We start from the raw sequence: 27,220 nt of genomic DNA, 5'->3' as shown, positions 1-27,220 counted from the left end.
CAGACCTTATAAAAGAGTTCCTGGGACCTATCTTGTCTTTGATCTGCCTGCTCTCTGCATACAGCTTCAAGGTAAGTCATGTGCAGAAACAAGGGTTGCAGGGAAGGAGTAGAGGCCTGAAATTCTTCACATCCCAAGTCACTTGGTCACCTCTGGAACTAATTTATATGTGGATATTCAAACCTGCCCTGGAATTCAAACCTGTTCTTTCATCTATTTCTTCTCTCTCACCTATTCCTGGAGCTTTTTTGGCAGCAATTAAAAGAGGTTCATCTTTATTTATTTATCTTTTTTCAGTGGTGGTCAGCCTCAAGCCTGCATATAACACCTTGCACAAGGTAAGCATGCTAATCCCCATGGCATACAGAGAGTATAATATAAAGTATAAATGCTCTTGAAAAATTATATTTATAATGCATTTTATGCCAATACTAGTTACGTGTCGAAAATATAATTTGGAAACTGGAATTTTTGTACAGTGGTACCTCGGGTTAAGAACTTAATTCGTTCTGGAGGTCTGTTCTTAACCTGAAACTGTTCTTAACCTGAAGCACCACTTTAGCTAATGGGGCCTCCTGCTGCTGCCGCGCTGCCAGAGCACAATTTCTGTTCTCATCCTGAAGCAGAGTTCTTAACCTGAGGTACTATTTCTGGGTTAGGGGAGTCTGTAATCTGAAGCGTATGTAACCTGAAGCGTATGTAACCCGAGGTACCACTGTATAGATGAATTAATGTAGAAAAAGAAATGCAAATGTGCAATTTCAAACGATAGATGATAAAAGATGATAAATAGGAGAGTCAGAGTGGTGTAATGGTTAGAGTGTTGGACTATGACCTGGAGGCTAGGGCATGTTGAATTTTTCAACTTTCAAATCCCCCAAACGAGGGGTGCGAAAAAGTTGCAACATGACTTGTGAATTCAAAAGATATTTTGGTCACATGAGAATCGACCAAGAGAGTGGCCGACACCTGGCCACTCCCTTAAATAGGCTGGGAGTGGGCTGCTCGCAGGCCCCAAGCCCCAACCTCCGATTGGCTGAGGGGGCACTGCCCACCCTTATCTGAAGGCCCAACGTGGCAGTGCCAGCCATCCCCTCCCTCAGCTGCCCCGAAGATGGCAGCTCCCTGAACCCACCACAGCTGCCCACCTGGAGTCCTAGGTGAGCGGATATTTTGGCTAAATTAATATAACTTAGCGTAGCTTGGTAAATAAAATGTGTGTAAAATTATAAAGAAATCATTTAAAATGGTTGCTAAGTACTTTCAGTCATATTTATTTATATATTATACATATTTTACACTACCTGACACTTTCAGAAGGTAAAATTAAAATTCTTTGGTTTCCCCGAGAACAGCTTATTTGCTTCTTAATCAAACGTAGACTAGCCAAGCTAAATGTTGTCCAATCACAAATATAGCTGATTTGAATTCCTCACACCCAAAAACATATTTTTAAGCCCCATCACTGAAGAAATTTGCAAAAACTAAGTTTCACCCCCTAAAATGACACACCTTACTGGGAGTCCAGGGTTCGAATCCCACTTAACCATGAAGCTCACTGGGGGACCTTGGGCCAGTCACTGCCTGTCAAGTCTAACCTACCTCACAGGGTTGTTATGAGGATTAAATGGGGAGAAGGAGAAACAGATACATCACTTTGAGATCCCTGGAAGAAAAGGTCGTACAGAAATGGAATAAATAAATAGGTAGGTAGGTAGCCCGAAAATGCGTAACTCAGAAACCTGTAGCACATGTTTTTATTGGAACAAAAGTCTGATACTTCCATCACTTTGAGATGCTCAGTAGAAGATAGTGTTTCAATCTCTCACACTGGATCTAGATCTAATAAGGAAGACGTATCAGTTGCTTACCCAACCTACATTCTAAATGATGCTTCACTTGTAGACTTGGAGCAAGCTGATTTACTTTTCAAATTCCTGGTAGGACGCACCGGGATTGTTTAAACACCGAAAGCTAAAGAAGGTTGAATTTTAATTAATGGTTGCAAATACTGGGAATTGTATTTCCCCCCACCCAAAAAATGGTAGAGCTCAAAAAGAATGAAATACAAAACTCTTTCCAGAGAAAAGCACAGGGGAGAGTTGCTTGCCTTTCCTACATAAATTTCAGAGTTCCTTCACTGCTTTCTTCCTGTCTTATCAGAATAACTTGCACACAGTGGTACCTCGGGTTAAGTACTTAATTCGTTCCGGAGGTTAACCTGAAACTGTTCTTAACCTGAAGCACCACTTTAGCTAATGGGGCCTCCTGCTGCTGCCACCACGCGACTTCTGTTCTCATCCTGAAGCAAAGTTCTTAACCCAAGGCACTATTTCTAGGTTAGCGGAGTCTGCAACCTGAAGCGTCTGTAACCTGAAGTGTATGTAACCTGAGGTACCACTGTATAGCCAAGGTAGATTCACGCACGAGGCAAGGCAAGGACGCAGGAATCCATAGGGGCAGCACCTGCTGCTGCTGTGGTGGCAGCGATGGCTGTGGCACACCCCTTGGTGGCTGGCTCTGCAGCCTCCTGAGCAGCTCCTGCTGGTCTCCTCCTACCCCTAGGGAATGGGGCTGCCTTCTGACGTTTTCTGAGCTCTGCACCTGTCTGGTGTGATTCAGAGCGGGCCCCTTCCCCACCCCCATGGCAGCTTTTGATTCCCACTTCAACTATCAGGTAAGGGTGATTTGATCCCTAACCCATTCCAATTGTAGATCTTAACCCTGCCCCCCCCCCGCCGCCGTTCCCAATGTAGATCTTCACTCACACCTTCTTTCTTGGAAGGAGGCCATACACCATTTTGTGGTTCACCTCAGGTGCCAAAATGTCTCGTGCCAGCCCTGCAAATATGCAAAAGGAACATTTGCTTCTGAATGCCAGTTGCTGGAAATTGCAAGTGGGGAGTGTGCTGTTGCAGTCAGGTCCTGATTGTGTGTATCTCATAGGCTGGTGAGAGCAAGATGCTAGAATAGATGATCCTTTGGTCTGATCCAGCAGGGCTTGAATTAGATGTACCCAAAACACATGTTGTATGTCACTGAATTCTTGTCTTCCAGAGTAATGCCCAATCTTCATTCTCTATTCTGCTGTTTTCTTTATTAGAAACAGAATTGGCTTTTTGCCTCCTAAATTCTCAGTATACAGGGTCCTGCTATATTGTTTACATTCAACCAATACTACTCTCCTTGGAATACAGATATAGAAACCATCTAGCCCAGGAGTCTAGTCTATTATGTCTTGAAGTAGCTCTCCAAGGTCTTCCCCATATTTTCTCTTAACTGGAGACGCCAGAGATCAAACCTGGGGCCTTCCTTATAGAGGCAAAGCTTGTGTTCTGCCACTGTGGCTAGGGTAATTTTCCAGGCATACAACCTCTGCCCAATGGAATGCTTGGTACTTGACACAGTAGGATCTTGAGCTCTACAGATCAGCATATGGGATATAAAAGTCTCATAAAAGCAAATTTTCGTGTGTCATTGAATAGTGGCCACAGAAAGTTATATACCCTGAGAGAAGGAAATCGACAATTCATCTTACTAAAGAGGAATATGCATTCACGTGTGCACTTCAGGGTTTTGCATTCATGCTGTTTTCCAACAGAGGAATACAGCCCAGATGCCAATTTGTTTGTGCATGCAAATCAGATTCTCCTCACTGAAGTAAACTGGGAAGCTCTTGAGTGTAGGGTGCTCTGTATACACAGATGTTGTATCCATATTTTTTCTTCCTTTAAATGAAGCTACTTCCATAGGAAGAAAGGAAGCATTGGATGCATACTGAAAGACCTATGCATGCATAAGCAGTTACTAAATAAAGGTGATGGAAGGTTAAAAACAAAAACAAGTTAATACTATTGAAAGGATTATATTGATCCAATAACACGATGGAACATTTTCTCCCGTTTAGTGTTGTGGAGCTGCCTTCTATAAACTGCAGCCATGTCATCAGACGCGGAGATGGCCATCTTTGGGCCAGCTGCCCCTTTTCTCCGGAAACCAGAAAAGGAGAGAATTGAGGCCCAGAACAAGCCCTTTGATGCAAAGAATTCAGTCTTTGTGTCAGATCCTAAGGAGTCTTATGTGAAGGCCACTGTCACAGCCAGGGAAGGAGGGAAGGTCACAGCCAAGACTGAAAAAGGAGAAGTGAGTAGAAGACAACAAATGCATTGTTATAATTGCCTTGCCTCTACTTTTTAAGATGCCATAAACTTGCCTTTTGTTTCCTTGGCAGTCTGTGACTGTGAAAGAAGACCAAGTCTTTTCTATGAATCCTCCCAAATATGACAAAATTGAGGACATGGCCATGATGACCCACCTCCATGAACCTGCTGTCCTGTATAACCTCAAAGAGCGTTATGCAGCCTGGATGATTTATGTGAGTACAGTCCTTGTCTTTTATTTTATTTTTTGCTTTCTGCTAATGCAGTGTTGTGGTCTCAGATTAGGGAGATCTGTGTGCTAACCTCTAAAGCTCTACTGAGACCTCTGTGGATCATCTCCCTTGTTCTTCAGTCCAGCAAGCGATAGGAACAGGCTGGCTTTACCTTTGCTCTTTGAAGTGATTGTAGTCTCAGCACCATTTCTCATAAGAATCAGGAAAAGACGTGCAATAATTTTATTAAAACTTAAAAAGTTTTACTATTATCCTGTTATAATCTTGTTTCCTTCTTTGTGATTAAACATTTGTTCAATATTTGGGATTTTTGAAGAGGACATACACTTGATTTTTAGAAATCCAAAATCTGTCAAATAACAATACTGATATAAAAACGTTGCAGTTTTTATCTTTCTCCTTACCATTTATGGATAAATTATATGTTTGCCAACTTTTAGTTTGGCTGGAAGTTTTCAGAATTTAAGTCTATTTCTTACTTTATTTCCATTCATGCTTTTCACCCTCTAAAAGAAGAAACTACTTACATATTTTCCACAAGAGCAAAAGAATATAACAGTATTAATAGAAATATTACTACAAGCAGATTAATTGAACTAGTTCTGTTCTTCTTCCAGACTTATTCAGGTCTCTTCTGTGTCACTGTCAATCCATACAAATGGCTGCCAGTGTACAACCCAGAAGTGGTAAATGCCTACAGAGGCAAAAAGCGTCAAGAGGCCCCTCCTCACATCTTCTCCATCTCTGACAATGCCTATCAGTTCATGTTAACTGGTAAGTAAGTGAAAAGCTTTGGGAACAAATAATGTTTTCCTCAGAGGACCTCAGTGTCCTTTCACAATGTTGGATTACTGCTGATGACTGCATTCTTTATTCTGCTAATAAAATCATGAAGCTCACTCTCGCCACCATCTCCTAGCTTAATATGCCTGGCATTATGTGAGGATAAAAAAGCCGAGAATTGGAAAACACTTGCACATAGTGAATATGCTGTGCAAAGAGTACTGTATTATGTTAGAGGCTTAAACTGAATGTTTTGTGATATCATTTTCTCTTTCTTTGTTCATAAGCCTTTCCTACCTGCCAACACAGTTTTGGCTTCCCTAACATCCAGGACCCAAACATAGAGCCAATGAGGTGTTTGGATTAGGGATGGAGCAGAAATGTATTTGGCCTGCTGGTTAAAGTAAACCAACGTAATCCTTGATTTATATGCATGTTAGAATGCAGCTATCAATCAGATCACACAAAATGAACACAAAAGTATGTATTTTACATTAAAATGCATGAAATAATTTGGATTTTGGCATAAAAATAATCAAAAAGGCTTACAAAAATGCATATTTTATGGAAAGAATGTGTTTAACATGTATAAAAGGCATTCAACTTAATGCATTTTTGCTCATTTTAATAAAGAACTGCAAAAATCAAAAGTGGAACAGAACAGAAAGGCTGATCTACCCATCCTTAGCTTAATGAAAACCACATAGAAACCATTTTCTTAGGATTTAAAATACGTGAGACTGGGAGTTCAGATGATACTTAAAATTATGGGGTTCTACTCCTCATGTATTCTTGGACAGATGTAGGTGCTTCTACACACACACACACACACACACACACACACACACTGCTTCATATTATTTTAAAATTAAAAGTAACTTTTTAAACAATTTAATATTTTCAGATCGTGAGAATCAGTCTATTCTGATCACGTAAGTATCCTTTCTAGCTTTTTTTCTGTGCAGACTTTTGAAATGGAAGCAGGGTGCTGTCATTGTATTAAGGAAAAGTCATCCCAATGCTTAACATGGGACAAAACTATATTCATAACTTAAATGGCATAATAGTCATAGTTCTAAGAAACTTTGGAAACTGCAGTTCTGCAATAGGAGCTACTCAGCAGTTTCCAAGATTTCTCATGAAACTGAAATTCCGAAGTCTGTTTGGGAAAAGCCATAGCAGTTAAACTGGTATAAAACCAATGTAAGTTTAAAAGTCCATAGCATATAATTATAACCATTAGAGCAGACGTGGCTAACTCTTGGTCTGGGGACCTGATTTGTGCTGTAAACAAATTTTGGCAGGGGTGACTTAGAAAGGGGGAAATTAAAATAGACCCAGCACAGGGATGGATGGAGAAATTTAAATTTCTCCACTCAGCCCAGCACCTGAATGAGATGTAAATCACTCCCTCCCCAGTCATCAGATCAATCCTTTGATGAGCAGGGAGGGGACAATAGGCCCCTCCTCAGCTGATCTACAAGGATCACCTGACGAGAGGGAGGCTGTGTGTATGCAACAATGTGTGTGCAAGAGTGTAGTAGGATGGCCACAGCTACTTTTAGCCACATATTTGGCTAGCATGCAGTCCCTGCAAGGTTGACCAAGAGTAAATGTGGCTTCAGGCAAAAAATGTTAGCCACTTCTGACCCATTGTTGAGATACTTTCCCCTTGACTATTGGTTTCCTGTCCCACCTTTCATCAACAGTGGAGAATCTGGTGCTGGAAAGACTGTGAACACGAAACGTGTCATCCAGTACTTTGCAACAATTGCAGCCACAGGTGAGAAGAAAAAGGAGGAGGTCACAGCAGGCAAAATAAAGGTAAGCTTTGTGTCACAAAAGGATGAAATGTGGTTTTGATGCAGTCTCTATATAATTAATCTTACAATAATACATACATTGCAGGGTACCCTTGAAGATCAAATCATCAGTGCCAACCCCTTGCTGGAGGCTTTTGGAAATGCAAAGACTGTGAGGAATGACAACTCCTCACGTTTCGTAAGTCATCTGCAGAACCTGAACATAATAGTTGGCCTTTACGTGTAGTGCCTTATCATCATACACAGCAAATCTGTAGTAACCTATATGCAGAATCTGCCTCCTAGAATTTGTAATTGCCTATCTTTTCCTTTTTAAAGGGTAAATTCATCAGAATCCATTTTGGTGCCACAGGCAAACTGGCTTCTGCTGACATTGAAACATGTAAGGGCTCCTTCTTTAGATGAACTCTTTGTTTGTTTGTTTGTTTGTTTGTTTGTTTGTTTGTTTGCTTGTTCGTTCATTCTATTTCATTACCTTGCCAGATTTGCTAGAGAAGTCCAGAGTTACTTTCCAGCTGAAAGCTGAAAGAAGCTACCACATCTTTTATCAGATCATGTCCAACAAGAAGCCAGAACTGATTGGTAAGAGGCATTTGTTATAGTGGCTGCTGCTGCTGTTGCTAAAATCTTGTGCTGATGCTGGATTATGCAATGGATGAAAATCTGTGCTTCTCCTTATTCAGAGATGTTGCTGATTACTACCAACCCATATGACTTTCACTTTGTGAGTCAGGGTGAGATCACTGTTGCCAGCATCAATGATCAAGAAGAGTTGATGGCAACTGATGTAAGTAACTTATAGAATGGAATATGTGAAATTTGATCAGATCAGTTTTGGGCTGAATTTATGGGATTTAATTACAGTGGTGCCTCGCAAGACGAAGAGAATCCGTTCCGTGAGTCTCTTCATCTTGCGGTTTTTTCGTCTTGCGAAGCAAGCCCATTAGCGGATTAGCGCTATTAGCGGCTTAGCGGGTTTAGCGGATCAGCTGATAAGCGGCTTAGCGGCTTAGCGGATCAGCTGATAAGCGGCTTAGCGGACCAGCTGTTAAGCGGCTTAGCGGACCAGCTGTTAAGCGGCTTAGCGATCAGCTGTTAAGCGGCTTAGCGATCAGCTGTTAAGCGGCTAAGCGGCTTAGTGGATCAGCTGTTAAGCGGCTTAGCGGCTTAGCGGATCAGCTGATAAGCGGCTTAGCGGCTTGGGGAAAAGGGGGGGGAAAGGAAAAAAAACCTGCAGGAACTCGCAAGACATTTTCGTCTTGCGAAGCAAGCCCATAGGAAATTCGTTTTGCGAAGCACCTCGAAAACAGAAAACCCTTTCGTCTAGCGGGTTTTCCGTCTTGTGAGGCATTCGTCTTGCGGGGCACCACTGTAGACCAGTTTTGGGCTGAATTTATTCAACAGAAATTAGATGTCTTGGGGTGAGGCATTCTAGAAATGCTGGGGTTGATGATGTGTGTCTGCGTAGGGGGGGGGGGGAAATCACAGTGCACCAATAGGCAAAATGCTCTTCCTCCAAATGAAATGGTAATTTGTAGGGCCAGTTTTTGCTCAGCATTTTAACTTTTGATTGATAGGAAGCCATTGACATCCTGGGTTTCACTGCTGAGGAAAAGACAGCCATTTACAAGCTAACTGGAGCTGTAATGCACTATGGGAACATGAAGTTCAAGCAGAAGCAACGTGAGGAGCAGGCTGAGCCAGATGGCACTGAAGGTATTCACAAAGTATCTCTGTTATGGCATTATACTTGGGGCCCTAAATACAATATGGACTGTGTGTGGCTATGAAGCAGCAATTTACATAGTCTATTAATAAGGTATTGTTCTTTATTATGACTATTTACCTCACTGATTAACAAACATGTTGTTAGGTTGTCAAATCTTTAAATCATAGTATTGTAGAGTTGGAAGGGATCCCAAGGGTCATCTAGTCCAACCCCTTTGCAATGCAGGAATCTCAACTAAAGCATCCATGACTGATTGACATCCAGCCTCTGCTACAAAGCTCCAAGAAAGGAGAGTCCATCACCTCTCAGAATCTACTCCGCTGTAGAGCAGCTCTTACTGTCAGAAAGTTCTTCCTGATGTTTCTCAGAGTCTCCTTTCTTGTAATTTGAATCCATTGTTTTGGGTCCTAGCATCTGGAGCAGGAAAAAACAAGCTTGCTCCATCTTCCGTGCAACAGCCCTTTAAATGTGAAGATGGCTATCATATCTCCCCTCACTCTCCTCTTTACCAGGCTAAACATACTCAGTTCCCTCAACCACATAAGGCTTGGTTCCCAGACCCTTGATATCACCTTGGTCGCCATCCTCTGCACATGTTGCAGCTTGTTAATATCTTTCTTAAAAGGTGTTGCTCAGAACTGGATTCAGTACTCCAGGTGTGGTCTGATCAAGGCAGAATAGAGTGATACTATTACTTCCCTTGGGGTGTATGGAGTCTTTGGGGAGGGGTAGTACTTCTGGTTGGGGACACATGTTGCTCCTTCTGGGGTAGTTTGTCCTCCTTTGGTCCCCAACCTACACTCAGCTCTCACCTGTGGCTCCTAGAAGCTGTCAGCATGCGACAGCGGCCACACCCTGAGAACAGCTTTGACTGGCCAGCTAAACCAGGTGAGGATAGCTGATAGGTCTCAAACCCTTTGAAAGTTAGGGTCTTCCCCTGCATGTGAAGACAGATTCCAGAAGATTGAACGTTCAATACCAATAGTGGGCCCAATGGTCAAGAAGGCGGTTACTGCATGTGCTGTAGAGGGAAGTAAGGGACAAATGGGGCTCATCAACCTGGGAAAGTAGCTCATCTAGGAGAACCATTTGATTGATAATAGTGCAAGTGAAACTGAACAATTTAGAGAAGATTCTGAAACCTATATAATTTTGAGGTTAATGATTGTCATAAGTAGAATCTATGTCAGACAAGCAAAATATATTTTGATAAATTATGGTCTATTTGTGCTGATAATCCTTTCTTCTTATGTTTGTGTTCAGTGGCTGACAAGGCTGCCTACCTCATGAACCTCAATTCAGCAGATCTGCTGAAAGCTTTGTGCTACCCCCGAGTCAAGGTCGGCAATGAATATGTCACCAAAGGCCAAACTGTTCAGCAGGTGAAAATCTATGAAATGCTGGATGCACCACTTGATTAACTACTATTCCTCGGAGGTTTGGTCCTCTGCTTTGTATATTAACTCCAGTTTGTATCATGTTATTCTAGGTGTATAATAATGTTGGAGCTTTGGCTAAAGCTGTCTTTGAGAAGATGTTCTTGTGGATGGTTGTTCGTATTAACCAGCAACTGGATACTAAACAGCCAAGGCAATACTTCATTGGTGTGCTGGACATTGCTGGCTTTGAGATCTTTGATGTAAGTGAATGGAACCTTGTCACAACGAAGGTGGATCCCCACTCCCCAGGTCTTTTAAAATCTCCTGGAATGTTCCTTCTGAAATAACCTGGTCAGCTTGTAGCACAGGATGCCAATTCCCACAACTGTACTGCAATGGACTGACTGGACAAGCTTTGAAGGTGGTAATAACTCATCTAAGTAGCACAGATTCATAATTTCAAAAGATAGCTAGTATACAGGGAAGTCTTGAGAAAGTGTTACTAGAGAATGATGAGGTCCAGGATAGCTCCAACATTGCAGAAGGACCTCAGTGAAGCTGACAGTACACTTAAAATGGGTAGGGATGAATACACAGAAGTTCCTCTGACCCCATTAATATTACTTCTATTTATAGCATTTTTCTTCATCTGTTAGGTCCACCTATGTAGTATATTTAATCCAAGTTAATGTCTAATGGGTGGAATTCTTTCAATCAGGTTAAGGGTAGCTTAGGTAGACATGCAGGTGGAAAATAAGCATATGGGTGGAAAATATCATGAAGTACTGTACCTAGAATTGAAAGTGGGTCGCACTGAGTTGTACTCTTTAGAATAAATGTACTCTTTCCCCCACTAGTACAACAGCCTGGAGCAGCTGTGCATCAACTTCACTAATGAGAAACTGCAACAGTTTTTCAACCATCACATGTTTGTGCTGGAGCAAGAGGAGTACAAGAAAGAAGGAATTGAATGGGAGTTCATTGACTTTGGAATGGATTTGGCTGCCTGCATTGAACTCATTGAGAAGGTCTTTTAAAAAAGTTTTTGTTAATCTTGCATACAATGTAATTAAGCAGTCTTTAAAGTTTGAAAGATGTGTCCTTACTTTAAACAACAAAACAGCCATTTTATTTAATTTAAATTCATTCTTATAAAATAGTATTTGCTTGCGACATAAAAATAATGGGAAGAGAGAGGGTCAAATCTGCTTCTTAGTGTCTCATGTAAAAATGCCTTGATATGGCATTTTAGAAACTCTTGCCATACTCAAAATACAATCATTCAACAGGAAGCCTTACAGAACAATTCTTGACTGTCATTGTGCAATGAAATCCCGACCTTAAGTTACATATTTGCAGAAAGAACCTCTTGCTTTATTTCCCCTCATTAAAATCACAACACAAGGTGGCTGGCCAAAAAAACCTATCCCTATGACACTTGCTTGCAATAATATATGCTAATATTACAAGCCAACAGCACACAAGTTATAAAATCTTGCTTTCTCTATGCTTCTTATAGCCAATGGGCATTTTCTCCATCCTAGAAGAAGAGTGCATGTTCCCCAAGGCAACAGACACATCTTTTAAGAACAAGCTCTATGAACAGCATCTTGGCAAATGCAAGAACTTTGAAAAGCCCAAACCTGGCAAAGGGAAGGCTGAGGCTCACTTCGCCCTGGTCCATTATGCCGGCACTGTGGACTACAACATCAGTGGATGGCTGGACAAGAACAAGGACCCCCTGAATGAAAGTGTAATTCAGCTCTACCAGAAATCATCTATGAAGACACTGGCTTTGCTATTTGCTGACCGCCCTCCAGAAGGTAATTCCTGCTGCACTTTGCAATTGGCTTATGAACATAACCCTGAATAGGAAGGAACCTAAGTTCAGTAACAGCAACCATTTACTGGGAGTGCAGCAACACCATCTGCATATGGCAAAACCCAGTCAGTCTGGTTGAAGATTCAAGAAGGGCTAAATCACACAATGATTTTAAACCATCAAATGTTAAACCATCAAATACTTTGCATACACATCATACATTTAAAGCACACATGCAAGAATCCTGGGAACTGTAGTTTAAGGATGCTAGGAATTATAGCTCTCTGAAGGGAAAATTACAGCTCTCAGGAATCTTCTTTTTTGGGGGGGAAGCAATGTACTTGGAATGTATGGTGTGTGTGCACAATGGCAGCTCCTCTGGCTTTTTCTGAGGACCACTCAACTAACACTTCAGCATATCTCTGTTCCAAATATTATTTCACATTCACCCATCACATGTCTTTAAATAATCCTACAAGAATCATAACCTTCCAACCCGCAGAGTAAATATGGTGACAATATATTATTATGCTTAGGTCTGGAAGTCCCCCCACCCCCGTACTGGGAGCAGCATTTGCAGCCTCGTTGCAGCAGCAGGGTAACACACAGTCACATTCTGGTGTGGTTGTTTTCCTGCACCTCTCATGTAGGGAACAACGAGGCATTGCAAAAGTCAAGAAGCCAACCAGCATTAGTCTGGGCTCCCTGTGAACTGGATTTCCAGGGAAGACCTGGGTGAAGACTTTGCCCATCTCGGTCTGCTCTGGGAGTATTTAAGAAGCTGTGGCAGGGTGAGGGGTGACCATTTAGGGGGCTACTTTGAACTTGCTGTGGGGTGTTTTTTTTTTTTTTTAAAGTTGCTGTTTTCAGAGCCAGGAAGGCATTTGTGCTATAGTCAGTTGACTGGCCAGGTCTATGGGTTTTGCCTGCCTCATAGCAAACTTTATGGTGGAAGAGGGAGACCCCCTAAACTTTAGTCAGCTGGAACAGTTCATCAACCAGCAGGCAAGCTAATTGATCTTCCTGATAAATGCCAAATGCTTACACCAAACCTGTTGCATCTGTAATCAATAAAGTTGTCACCTAATTTGAATCCAACACACTCTCCCATCCTTGTCCTTGGTCTGTGCACTCCACTGCTGCCTCACTGAACCTACAGCCACAAATGTAGTTTATACAGAAGAATAACACATAAAATCCCTGATGTATATGTTTTAATTATAATATTTTTTATTATTATTCAGAGGGAAAGAAGGCTGCAAAGAAGAAGGGTTCCTCATTCCAGACTGTCTCCGCTCTTTTCAGGGTATAGTAAAATCTTGGCTTAAGATATTTGTAAGGGGAGAAAATTCTGATTTCTTAGGGCTGCCATACGTCCAAGTTTTCCCGGACATGTCCGTGATTTGGGCAGCAGAAGTGGCGTCAGGGTGGATTTTTGCTGAGTCAACAAAATGTCTGGGGAAACCCAGACGTACGGCAAGCAGGGCGATTATTTGAAAGAAATGCTTTAAAAATCCTATAAAAGCCTGTCCTTTTTAAAGAATATTTTGGGAATATAGCAACCCTAGATTTCACAATCACAGAACACCAGCATGCCTCTAAGCACAAGAGAAATGTATTATAGGTGAAGGCTGAAATTCTGTGGTAGACTACATTGCCTGCGTACAAATGACCCCAGTTTTGATCTTTGCTCAGGAAAGACTCTAGTCTAAAATCCTGAGGAACTGCTACCAGTCAGTGTAAACATTACTGTGCTAGACAGACCAATATTCTGACTTAATAGAAGGCACCTTTGTATGCTCTGATAGATCCATCAAGAGTTTAAGAGTCCAAGACTGCTTAGTCCTAGAACAGAAAGCATGCAACTGAGCTTCTTGGAGAATGGGCAAGATAAATGTGATAAATAAATTATACAAAACACTAGGTCACTGCATTCTAGTCTGGCTGAAGTCTCACAATGGTCTATGATCTGGAGATTACCAAGGCAAACGTGAAATGCCCAAGTCTTTATCACTAGAATAGTGCAGTTTGTGAATCGGACAAGGATGATTTTTTGAAAAATCCACCTAGGTATCTAGGAGCAACCCCAAATTGTGCTCTCAATTTGTCAGAGGAAGTATGAGTCCAATCAGGTTAACCACACACCAATTTCATAGAGGTTTTTCAGAGTTTTTCTCTATTTTTTCTTACTACCTATGGAAAATTTAAAGGAAGTTTTGCATGTATATGTGTGTGGAATTTGTTAACCAGGCTCTGGCTTCTAATTCCACAGGAGAACTTAAACAAACTGATGAGCAACCTGAAGAGTACTCATCCACACTTTGTGCGTTGCCTAATCCCCAATGAAACTAAAACCCCTGGTAAGACACAGAACTCTACTTTGATTTTTAAAAAGAAAGATGCGATGCACCAGTTGTATACATTTGGTATTCATATCTTCTCTTATTTCCTAAGGTGCCATGGAACATGAACTTGTATTGCACCAACTGAGATGTAATGGTGTGCTGGAGGGCATCAGAATTTGCAGGAAGGGATTCCCCAGCAGGATTATTTATGGTGACTTCAAACAGAGGTCAGACTGCCCCCCAATTATTAACCTATTGGTTGTTTGTAGTTGTTTTGCCCCCCCTCCCCATCAATAGTTTTGAGTTGCTTTTTGACTGTTTCTAATATTGCATTATAGCAGTTAGCACCACGTTTGGACAAAAGGCTTAAGGGGGGAAAATGCCATCAGTGACAATTAATAGTCCTTGCATGAAGAGATTACAAGAAGACCCCAGTTAAATTTAGCCTCAGTTAAATTTTACTAGTCTCCCTGATTTAGGTAAATGGCCATTAGGAATAATATTTGTTTAAACATTTACAATCAGATGCTAAACCGGATGGACCATTGGTCTGACCGAGTTCCATGAACATGGCATCAAATCATAAGCATCTTTATCTTCCACTTCTTCTAACAGATATAGAGTTTTAAATGCAAGTGCCATCCCCGAGGGACAGTTCATGGATAGCAAGAAGGCTTCTGAGAAACTTCTTGGATCTATTGATGTTGACCACACCCAATATAAATTTGGCCACACAAAGGTAAATTTACTTTTTATTACAAGACTGTAAAATTAGAGTTTGTTGAGACAGTGACCAATACTTTGTAATATTTTCTTTCCCCAGGTCTTCTTCAAAGCTGGCCTTTTGGGTCTTCTGGAGGAGATGAGAGATGACAAATTGGCACAGCTGATTACACGTACACAGGCTATGTGTCGTGGCTACTTAGCAAGGGTGGAGTTCCAAAAAATGATGGAAAGGAGGTAGAGTTTTGCCATCTGTAATAGAACTCATGACCACACTGGCCTATCATGTTAATATGCCCTACACAAGGATTACAAATAATAACATATATAAAATACTCTTTGGGCTACTCTCCAAATTCTGGGGCAGATTCTATGTAAAACTTGTAAGAAGTACAGTCGTACCTTGGTTCTCAAACTGAATCCGTTCTAGGAGTCTGTTTGACTTCTGAAACCATTCAAGAACCAAGACATGGCTTCTGATTGCCTGCAGGAGCTTCCTGCAGTCAAGTGGAAGCCATGCTGGACGTTCGGCTTCCGAAAAACATTCAAAAACTAGAATACTCACTTCCAGTTTTCGATTGTTCAGGACCTGAAAAGTGGCAGTTCTCTTAACATTTATTAGGTTTGTATTAAATTTGAGTGTAAGAAGTATAAAAATAAAGTGACAGCTATGCTAAAGAAGCATAATGAAATTTGAACTACTTTATAAAATAGTCCTATTTTTGGAAGCTTTATTTGATAAATTTCTTCATATACCCCATGTGCTCCTGGAAATATCAACCCCTTCTTTATAAAGAAAAAAAATATTCATTTTTCTTACTCTTTCCTTGAGATATAAACCTACACTTACTCCCAGATAAGTGTAGTTAGTAGTGCAGTCTAAGACCTGTTTTGCAACTGGACAAGAATCGGACAGTTCATATTTTTTATTAGGAGAGTCACAAAAGAATTTCATTAAACACTTTGATCACACTGTTGTCGTTTTCATCATCAAGGTTTTATTTTGTTGTCTGGTTGTTACAGAGAATCCATCTTTACTATTCAATACAATGTCCGTTCATTTATGAATGTGAAGACTTGGTCTTGGATGAAGTTGTACTTCAAGATCAAGCCTTTGCTGAAGAGTGCTGAATCAGAGAAGGAGATGGCCAACATGAAGGAAGAGTTTGAGAAAACTAAAGAAAGTCTTGCTAAAGCAGATGCCAAAGTGAAGGAACTGGAAGAAAAAATGGTTTCTCTGATGCAAGAGAAGAATGACTTGCAACTCCAAGTCCAATCTGTAAGCATTGTTGGTAACATACATTTTTCTTCACTCTAGACTAGTTTAGGTAGAGGAATTCAGAAATTGCAGGAGAAATGTGGCTATGTTTAATAAATCTGTATATCTTATATACATACTACATATCCTCTACGTAATAGTTCACCACAGTCAAAGTTAAATTGGACATAAGTATTTTTTACACATATATAGTATACTGGTGAATATAGTTTATTTTGGTATTTGATATACCAACATATCCAGTGTCTATTAAAGAGTGATTTACTTGAACACTGAAAGAATATGGCCTTGAATAGCTTAACAATTAGTTTTAAAGGTGAGGCCATGTGCACATTCCTTTGTGTAAGTAGATTCTGTGCAAGAGATCTGCGTGTGCATGAACCTCTTAAGTAGGATAATAATATTATTGCTATATGACATACATTTTCCCTGTATAGGAAGCTGATGGCTTGGCAGATGCAGAGGAGAGATGTGACCAGCTGATCAAAACCAAAATTCAGCTGGAAGCTAAAATTAAGGAGCTGACTGAACGGGCAGAGGATGAGGAGGAAATGAATGCTGAGCTGACAGCCAAAAAGAGGAAACTGGAAGATGAATGCTCAGAGCTGAAGAAAGACATTGATGATCTGGAGTTAACACTGGCCAAGGTGGAAAAGGAGAAGCATGCCACAGAAAACAAGGTAATGGTCACAATGTGCTCAGATCTGCAACCAATAGTCAGAATGTTGTATTATCATTCCAGGGTGGAATGATACATTGAATCTGTTTGTTCATTTCTAAAAGGTGAAAAATCTCACTGAAGAGATGGCAGTCTTGGATGAGAACATTGCCAAACTGACCAAGGAAAAGAAAGCCCTCCAAGAGGCCCATCAACAGACCTTGGATGACCTGCAGGCAGAGGAGGACAAAGTCAATACTCTGACCAAAGCAAAGACCAAGCTGGAGCAGCAAGTGGACGATGTAAGCACCAACACATGCAGAAGAATAACTGTGGGGTGAAAATAGTATTAGAGTGACAAAGTCTTTGTCCCCTCTTTGTCCTTAGCTTGAAGGGTCCCTGGAGCAAGAAAAGAAACTTCGCATGGACCTAGAAAGATCCAAGAGGAAGCTTGAAGGTGATCTGAAGCTGGCCCAGGAATCCACAATGGATTTGGAGAATGATAAGCAGCAGCTGGATGAAAAGCTTAAGAAGTAAGTATGGTTTACTGTCTAGAAGACCTTTTGGGAGCGCTTTATGGCACCCAGTACTCTTAGAATTTGACTCAAAAAACTTTGTGTTTTGTTATGAAAAGGAAAGACTTTGAAATCAGCCAGTTCCAAAGCAAAATTGAAGATGAGCAGGCCTTGGGCTCCCAGCTTCAAAAGAAGATAAAGGAGTTACAGGCAAGTCAAGCACATATTGACTCCATCCTATGAAAATCAGTTCATCGGGGAAGACTCTGAGTGTTAATGGCTGCTTCTCTTTCTCTAGGCCCGTATTGAGGAACTGGAGGAGGAGATTGAGGCTGAGCGTGCATCTCGGGCCAAAGCAGAGAAGCAGCGGGCTGATCTCTCCAGAGAACTTGAAGAGATCAGTGAGCGTCTGGAGGAAGCTGGTGGGGCAACCGCAGCTCAGATTGAGATGAACAAGAAACGTGAGGCAGAATTCCAGAAAATGCGCAGGGACCTTGAAGAAGCCACTCTGCAACATGAAGCCACTGCATCTGCTCTCCGCAAGAAGCATGCAGACAGTGCAGCTGAACTTGGGGAACAAATTGATAACCTGCAACGTGTGAAACAGAAGCTGGAGAAGGAGAAGAGTGAGCTGAAGATGGAGATTGATGACCTTGCCAGTAATATGGAGTCAGTTTCCAAAGCAAAGGTATACTGCAGCAGTATATACTTTCCTTTAGCTTTATCAGGTGGAGGCACAACACACAGAATTCACAATCTTACATGTGGAATATAAATGTAATAATAAACACATGGTTTGGGAATATAAAGAGATTGATACGTGGGTTACAGTAGCACCCATTCAAGTACCTAAAAGCAAAAGCAAAATACTCATATTAAGCAGATGGAACAGTGGATAGTATATTGGATTTTTATGTAAGAGAGCAGCTTCTAAGTTTTTTTTAATAGGTCTACACAAAACACTTTATTTATACCTTAAATCTACAAAATGTGCTTAGAGCAAATGATCCACCTGGCTCATGCAGGGACAACCAGAAGAGTGTCTGGAGTAGCTGTCATTTGGTGCTATGTGTATAATAATACTAAATTTTTTATTTATAAAAATATTTGCATAAAGTAATTTCTTTAAAAAGAAATTCAAAGTAGTTTACAACAATTCAAAATTACAATTTACCAACTATTACAGAAATTATTCCATAATAGCAAACATAAAGCATGGTCACCTAAATAAGCACTATCTCAGTGCTGTTGTGATAAATATTATTTATCCCTGCCCTCACTTTCCTGATACTTCTTCCCAATGTGTATCATACTGTAATGTGACACTGCTATAGTCAGATTATTTTGATAAATTATGTGGGGAAATGGAAGAGGAATTCACTGTAGCACTAAGTGGATTGCTTCTTCAGGGCAAGCATATCTGCTTGCCATCCTTACCACCACCCTGAACCAGTTTGAGGGAGCATGCACAGGTAGAGAGGGGAAAGCCCTGTTGTGCTAGTGGAGGTCATTGTGCAGGCTTCTGCTGGCAGGGCCAGTTAGTTAAATCTGGCCTCAGCTGTTTTATATAGCTATACACTTTATTATTTCACATCTAGGCAAATCTTGAAAAGATAAGCCGCACTTTAGAAGACCAGCTTAGTGAACTTAAAGCAAAGGAGGAACAGAACCAACGCACTATTAATGACCTGACTGCTCAAAGAGCTCGTCTGCAGACAGAAACTGGTAAGAAACTGAAAGTAAATTATTTAATGCTGTAATTCTTAGGTCCAAAGATAGCAAAGTACCAATCTACTATGTCTATACTATCCAATTGAATCTTAACTGCACACAAGTTTAGGGCAATGCTTTTTCCTTTTCTTGCAACACGATTTCATTATGAACTCTGATTCTATGATTGTTTGTTCGGAAGTAAGTTTCTCCAGCTGCAATAGGACTTGATAGCAAACGAGGGAGGTTTATCTAAGTGTGGCTAGTCATAATTTATAACTACTAAGAAAAATATTTTATGAATAGTGAACATGATTAATTTATTTGTTGTTACAAATGAATTAATGCATTTGTTGTTATAACCATCAAGGTCATTTCAATCACCGCTTAAAAAGAAATATGTACATACTATGTGGGACGGGGGTGGCGCCGTGGGTAAAACCGCAGCGCCTAGGACTTGCCGATCACATGGTCGGCGGTTCGAATCCCCGCGGCGGGGTGCGCTCCCGTCGTTCGGTCCCAGCGCCTGCCAACCTAGCAGTTGGAAAGCACCCCCGGGTGCAAGTAGATAAATAGGGACCGCTTACCAGCGGGAAGGTAAACGGCGTTCCGTGTGCTGCACTGGCTCGCCAGATGCAGCTTGTCACGCTGGCCACGTGACCCGGAAGTGTCTGCGGACAGCGCTGGCTCCCGGCCTATAGAGTGAGATGAGTGCACAACCCTAGAGTCTGGCAAGACTGGCCCGTATGGGCAGGGGTACCTTTACCTTTTATACATACAGTAGATACATAGATAATATGTACCGGTATATATTCCATTTAATCCATTCTCTTTTCAGGTGAATACTCACGCCAAGTTGAAGAAAAAGATTCACTGATTTCTCAGCTCACAAGAGGCAAGCAAGCCTTTACCCAACAGATTGAGGAACTAAAGAGGCAGCTTGAGGAAGAGATAAAGGTGTGTATTTTGTTCAACACTGCAGGCCCTCTATCACAGTTCTAAACAACACAGGGCCTCTTTCTCCTATTCAGTTATCGACACCCATGTGCATTCTGCAGAAATCCTAATTATTCTCATTTCAGAAGCTCTAAGGTTGCTCAGGAAACTTCTCTAGATATCTCCCTATGGTGGTCTCTCTATTCTTTCATTCAAATGGGCAAAAGATTGCATGTGCTTACCTATCTTAGGCTGCTTGCAAACTAGGCATTTATTCTGGTATAGCTATGATTCGTTCACTCACATTTGACGGAACAACCACATCATGACATCAACATTAAATCGCTCTCTTGTGTTTTCTCCACAATTCTTCCATCTCTTTGGAGAGTCAGAATAGCTGAGCAAGAGCAGAATACTAGCATAATAAGTGGGATGTGGACAGGAAGATGTAAAACTGAGGCAGGGATGACATGTTGGAGATGCCCCGTCTTTCTCAAATTTTTGTGTATTTCCTCAGGGCAGCTAAAAATAAACATTAAAAATACAAATGCAATAGAAACTATGCAACATAACAACAGACACGGGTAACACCCTGACATTCATAACTACTAAATTCTTTCCATATTTCAGGCCAAGAATGCACTTGCCCATGGTTTGCAATCTGCCCGTCATGACTGTGACTTGCTCCGGGAGCAGTTTGAAGAGGAGCAGGAAGCCAAGGCTGAGCTGCAACGTGCCATGTCTAAGGCCAATAGTGAAGTTGCTCAGTGGAGAACCAAGTATGAAACAGATGCCATTCAACGCACAGAAGAGTTAGAGGAAGCCAAGTAAGTACAAGAACCAAGAGCAAGGGAGAGAAAGGGAACTCAAAAGTAGAAGAAAGTATGCCATTGTGTAGATGGAATTGGGGGAAATATTTATTTGTATCACTCAGTGAACAGAACAGGTCACTGAGTTATTTGTGCTAGGCTCAGAGCAACAGATATACTGTAATAACGCAATCACATCAGTGTTGACATGGAAGGAGCTGATGACATGGCAAGACAAAGTTTGAATGGAAAATCAAATTTGTTTTTGAGACCATTCTCAGTATGCATGGACCATTCTCAGTAAGCCAGTTATTATAATGGATGACTAAGTGTTGTAATCACATTCCTCTAGGAAAAAGCTGGCTCAGCGTCTGCAGGATGCTGAAGAACACGTAGAGGCTGTGAATTCCAAATGTGCTTCCCTTGAGAAGACAAAGCAAAGGCTACAGAATGAAGTGGAGGACTTGATGATTGATGTGGAAAGGTCCAATGCAGCCTGTGCAGCTCTAGATAAGAAGCAGAAGAACTTTGATAAGGTACTTTTGAACATAATTTAAAAGAAAACCCAGCACGTTGCAACAAATTCTCAGGTACACATGAACACATTTCTTATTTCTTGTGTTTCTTCTTTCTGGTGTTTTGCAGATTCTGGCAGACTGGAAACAGAAATATGAGGAAACACAGTCTGAACTGGAAGCTTCCCAGAAAGAGTCTCGCTCTCTCAGCACAGAGCTCTTTAAGATGAAGAATGCTTATGAGGAATCTTTGGATCACTTGGAAACTCTGAAACGTGAAAATAAGAATCTCCAACGTAAGACCACTTTTTCATAATAAGTGCAAAAAAAACTGTGAAGTTCGTTTTGCAGAGCTGAAGCAATAGATCATAAGGATGGGATATCTCATACAGTCCTTCTCCCCAAAGCTAGAATAGACACCCATGTGCATGGGAGTTTACAATGAGTGTCTTCACAACATGCAGTTTTATTATGCAGTCTTCACAAGGCTTACGAGGAACCTTACATCTTAGGTCATTAGGTGTTGTATAAAATTAAAAATAAAATAGGTCTGACCAACAGGGCTGCAATCTAAAATTATGCCAGTATGGCATAACAATTAGAGTGCTGGACTATGACCTGGAAGACCAGGGTTTGAATCCCCACTAAACCATGAAGCTCACTGCGTGATCTTGGGCCAGTCATAATCTCTTAACCTAATCTACCTCAAATGGTTGTTGTGAGAATGAAATGGGGAGGAAAAGAACCATGTACGCAACATTGAGCTCCTTGGAAGAGACTGGTGGTATATGAAAAAATGTAATAAATAAATTAATATAAATGAATGAATAAATGAATAAAATAATGCTAGTACTATAATTGTTCACTCCAAATAGTGGAGCTGAGATGAATAACTGAAATCCTCCTTCCCAAACCTTCCTACATCTGTTTATTATTAGCTGCATAAACACTATTAATCTCCTTTCTCCTTTCTTTGTGTGAAACTAACAGAGGAGATATCTGACCTCACGGAACAGATTGCTGAGGGAGGAAAGGCCATCCATGAATTAGAGAAAGTGAAGAAGCAGATTGAGCAAGAGAAATCTGAACTGCAGGCTTCTCTAGAGGAAGCTGAGGTAAACAATACAATTATGCATAATGAAAAGACACAAATTATTGATCTGTAATACTGTGAAATAATTGAAGAGGCAACCAGAAGGATGATGATAAGGTAAGAACATTGCTGGATCAGACTGAAGGTCCATTTAGTCCTACAATCTGCTTTTTACTTGAAGGTCCACAAGCAGGGCATGAAGGCAATAGTCCAATCCTGTTGTTGTTCAGTGTCACAAATGGGACCTGCAACAAAATGCTGCAATGTGGAGTTCTCTTGTTTAGTATTTCAATCCATCGGTCAGCAATGCCTTCTTCCATTCCATTCCATTCCCTGCCCTTCAACCATCAACATTCTGTGGTCACTGAGCAAGCTCTGCTCTCTTGTAGGCTGCTTCTGAGTCCCACCCTTTTTTGTACTTCTGCAAACATTGCTGTTCCCTCAGATCTTCTGATACTTCCCTCTTATGTGTGGGTGGTACTGTTTTGGCTGAGTAACTGTTAGCACTCATGCATGGCCATTGGAAATAGAAGCATTACTGTATGCTTACTGCTATTTTTTACCCCATCCTCTTTTGATGAAGTGGAACATTTACACCCTCATCCCTTACAGATGCTCTGTCCCAAGCCAGATGCTCCCCAGTTCTTGTCAGCTTTCCCCCAAAGGTCAGCTTAAAAGCCACTCTGTGACCTTTAGAATTTTAAGTACCAGCTGTCTAGTTCTATTTTGGTACAAGTGAAGACCATCCTTTAATTTAACTTATGCCAAGATGTCCCCAGGTCAAGTTCTGAATACCTAGCTGAACATGCAAAAGGTAGCATTTCTGAGATGGCTTCCTTTGAGTATGGAAATGTGGTGAATACACTGCTAAATAGTATATTCAATATAATGTTGAGCGTACTTCAATAAGGAAACAGCTGTCAAATTACGGTAAGTCCATTATTAACAGCTGTTATAAATGGTTTTCTTAAGGCCTCACTGGAACACGAAGAAGGCAAAATCCTCCGCATCCAGCTTGAGCTCAACCAGGTGAAGGCTGACATTGACAGGAGAATTGCAGAGAAGGATGAGGAAATTGATCAGCTGAAGAGGAATCACCTGAGAGTTGTGGAGTCCATGCAGAGCACGCTGGATGCTGAGATCAGGAGCAGGAATGATGCCCTGAGAATAAAGAAGAAGATGGAGGGAGATCTGAATGAAATGGAAATCCAGCTGAGCCATGCCAACCGCCAAGCTGCTGAGGCATTAAAGAACCTCAGGAACACCCAAGGAATACTCAAGGTTCAGATATATTTCTGTAATCAGGATATAGTTGTGATTGTTATTGTGCAAAGAACGGTCTCACAATAATATCTCAATATCATTTTTTAGGACACCCAGATACATTTGGATGAAGCTATGAGGAGCCAGGAAGATCTGAAGGAGCAAGTGGCCATGGTTGAGCGCAGAGCTAATCTGATGCAGGCCGAGATTGAGGAGCTCCGTGCAGCTCTGGAACAGACAGAGAGGGGCAGGAAAATTGCAGAACAGGAACTTCTGGATGCCAGTGAGCGTGTGCAACTTCTTCACACCCAGGTGAGCTTCTAATATGTAATGGGCACGCACAAGGACATGAGGATAATCCAGTGGGGATAAATCAGGTGTAGGCTCTGCTCCAGAAATAAAGAGATTGTTGCTAATGTGTAAATAGGCAATTAACCTACTCATCGCCACACAGCCTATTTTTCTCATCATATTAATAATCACTACTGTCAAGGGACATGAAGTGGACGTTGGTACTCAATTAAGACTTTGAAGGGAGCTCATTTTATTTATTTAGCGTGTTTTTAGCAAACCCTTTAGCCAATAAATGTTCCAGAACAGTTTACGTAAGATCAATAACAAGCAAAATAGTCCTTGTCATAGAAAGGTGATTTACAAGGCATGACTCAAGAAGAAAAAGGCGTAAGGAGGGAAGAGGAAAACAGGCACCAGTTATTAAAGTAGCATAGTTGTTATAATGACCAGATAGAATGGAAACAGTTTAGTAAGAGGAGCCAAATGAAGCTGGTCTCCTCATGGAATTGATGTAGTGGCCTGATAGAATGATAGTTGCTTGGCAGCAACCTGATGAAATAACCAAGTAACAGTTGAGGGTAGGGATGAATGAAACTATCTGCTTTGATTTCTCTCTGTTTCTCATTTTTCCAATCTTCAGTTCACTAAGTTTCCTCATCAGTTTGTATTTTTTAAAAAAGTAACACAAAATTCATTTTTTAAAATTATTATTATTGTTGTTGTTGTTAGCAACAATAGCAGCAGCATTTTAGTGTGCCTTTCTCTTAATATGCACATTTCTGTATGCAAGCAATTTTCCCTAATATAATACATTTGGTATGTCATTCTCACTGATAAATGCATCTTTATCCACACATCCTCAATATGTTTTTCTGCACACATTTTTTGCATCACAAACTTCAGAGAAGGGCACATTTTGAAATATAGATGTATTTAAGTGTTACACATGGTTTCAGGATGTGTGAATTAAAATGTAAACCAAACCAAATTCCTCTCCCATTCCCTAGTTGAGGGAGGGAGGAGCCCAACAGAGCTGGTTTCTGCATCATAGGTATGCTGGGGAAATGTTTGTGGCTCATTTCTGAGTACCTGCAATTGTACTCAGCATCATTCTTTTGTACAAAATGCAAGCAATATGAATGACATATTTAGGCTTGGTCCTTTACGAAAACTATGATCTCCCATTCTGTATAGAATACCAGCTTGATCAACACCAAGAAGAAGCTGGAAACAGACATTTCACAAATCCAGAGTGAAGTGGAGGAGACTATTCAGGAAGCACGCAATGCAGAAGAGAAAGCCAAGAAAGCCATCACTGATGTGAGTTGGGCAGATTTTCTTTTGAAACTATAATCCTGCTTGCAGTTGGCATGGCTGGTTTCCTAAACTGGGGAAAATTTCCTCTATTAATAGGCAGCCATGATGGCTGAGGAACTCAAGAAGGAACAAGACACCAGTGCCCACTTGGAGAGGATGAAGAAGAACCTGGACCAGACAGTGAAGGACTTGCAGCATCGTCTTGATGAGGCAGAACAGCTGGCAATGAAGGGTGGCAAGAAGCAGCTCCAGAAACTGGAGCACAGAGTATGTATTTCTTGTAAACAAGTTCACTCAGTTCTACTTCTTGAACAAACTGACCAGCTGGACAGCTAATGGCTAATTCCATTTTCCCCAGGTACGTGAGCTGGAAGCTGAAGTTGAGAATGAGCAGAAGCGCAGTGCCGATGCTATCAAGGGTGTGCGCAAATATGAGAGACGTGTAAAGGAACTAACCTACCAGGTGAGGACAGATAATTTTTTTCTGCATCTTTTGGAGGAACTGGTAAAAGCATTTTATAATCAGATGTACTCATGTTGTTTTCTTTTCTTTTGTTAAAAAAATATCCTGCTCTGTCCAGTCTGAGGAAGACCGAAAGAATGTTCTTAGACTCCAGGACCTGGTTGACAAGTTGCAGATGAAAGTGAAAGCATACAAGAGACAATCTGAAGAAGCTGTAAGTATTATTCTGAACTTGCTGTAGCTTGAGCTAGAATTATGAAGGTAAATTTGATATAGCAAAGGTTTCATTTCTATCAATAAGTACAAAATGAATTAGTCTCCATGTGGCAGAATTAGCTGCATGAAACAGGGGAGTTTCACATAATTGAAACTTATGTGAGAAAAATTATCAGTGGATTGTGCCCTCAGTAACATGAACCCAAATTTTCATAATGGGAAGATTGCAGAAACCTTGCTCATATTGTTTTTAAGAGGAGAAGATCCTTTAGCAGTCTGAGTAATTAAAGCAATATGAAATAGCAATAGTCACTTTTGCATACCACTTTACTGTACACATTGCAGTTCACAATAAATACTGTGCATTTCAGTATTTAGTAGTCGATTAAATACATTATCATCTCATATAATAGTATTAAAGTGGTAATATACTGACCAATAATATCATGGGCAGGTCTGAATGTACAAAGAACAGTCAAGCTAAACTAACCAAGGTTTGGCATTATGTCCCAATGCTGCTACTGAGATTTATGCTTTCTCCTATACTCAAAATCATTTATACTATTTAAGTGTTAAAAATCCAGTACCTTGATTCATATATTTTTATCCATTTTCAGGAGGAACAATCCAATGTGAACCTGTCTAAATTCCGCAAGATTCAGCATGAGCTGGAAGAGGCTGAGGAGCGGGCTGACATTGCTGAGTCCCAGGTTAACAAGCTCCGGGTGAAGACCCGAGAGGTGCACAAGAAAGTTGTTGTAAGCGAAGAATAAGCTCAACAAAAAGCTGCAGTGACTGAAGAGAAGCGCAAAATGTGAAGCTCTTTGTCACTTTTGTAATTATCATTGTTCAGTTTCTAGAAAATAAAGATTGTAGATTCCTTTGCAAGATGACAAAAAAGATTTTATGTGTTGCCTTTCTATACAGTACTATTCTTTTCATAGCATTTCATGTACATCATAGTTTCTGGCTAACCAAAGCTTTCTTAATTTCAGTAGTATAATCACTGAACTGGAGGAGAAGTCAATATACATCTTATTGTTACCATTCTTTTGAGTCAGACAATTTTGAATGGCCAAGTCCCTTTTTTACTCCAATTGGATTATTCTGGGCTTGGTGGTTTAAGTCTGTAATCCTAAATTCATTTCCTTGGGA

At 40.8% G+C, this 27,220-nt stretch overlaps 1 protein-coding gene across 1 annotated transcript; it reads left to right on the top strand.

The window, feature by feature from the left end:
• Positions 1-16: 16 nt before the first annotated feature.
• LOC144326935 (myosin-4) lies at positions 17-26,971 on the top strand. Its single transcript, XM_077924264.1, has 40 exons — positions 17-71; positions 298-338; positions 3,908-4,143; positions 4,232-4,375; positions 5,011-5,167; positions 6,081-6,108; positions 6,886-7,000; positions 7,085-7,177; positions 7,318-7,381; positions 7,483-7,581; positions 7,683-7,786; positions 8,577-8,715; positions 9,992-10,110; positions 10,218-10,367; positions 10,965-11,135; positions 11,627-11,930; positions 13,174-13,235; positions 14,202-14,289; positions 14,384-14,501; positions 14,890-15,013; positions 15,098-15,234; positions 16,021-16,276; positions 16,714-16,956; positions 17,060-17,236; positions 17,322-17,467; positions 17,569-17,659; positions 17,748-18,137; positions 19,048-19,174; positions 19,998-20,116; positions 20,726-20,922; positions 21,257-21,440; positions 21,550-21,715; positions 22,410-22,534; positions 23,485-23,793; positions 23,884-24,087; positions 25,264-25,389; positions 25,483-25,653; positions 25,745-25,849; positions 25,968-26,063; positions 26,683-26,971. Exons 3-40 carry the CDS (start codon positions 3,940-3,942, stop codon positions 26,836-26,838), a joined length of 5,808 nt encoding a protein of 1,935 aa, XP_077780390.1. The 5' UTR covers positions 17-71; positions 298-338; positions 3,908-3,939; the 3' UTR covers positions 26,839-26,971.
• The last annotated feature ends 249 nt before the right edge of the window (positions 26,972-27,220 follow it).

This window comes from Podarcis muralis, chromosome 2, assembly GCF_964188315.1.
Source record: "Podarcis muralis chromosome 2, rPodMur119.hap1.1, whole genome shotgun sequence".
NCBI classification, from domain to species: domain Eukaryota; kingdom Metazoa; phylum Chordata; class Lepidosauria; order Squamata; family Lacertidae; genus Podarcis; species Podarcis muralis.
Note: the sequence above shows the minus strand (reverse complement) of the source record. Positions and strands in the feature narration are given on the sequence as shown.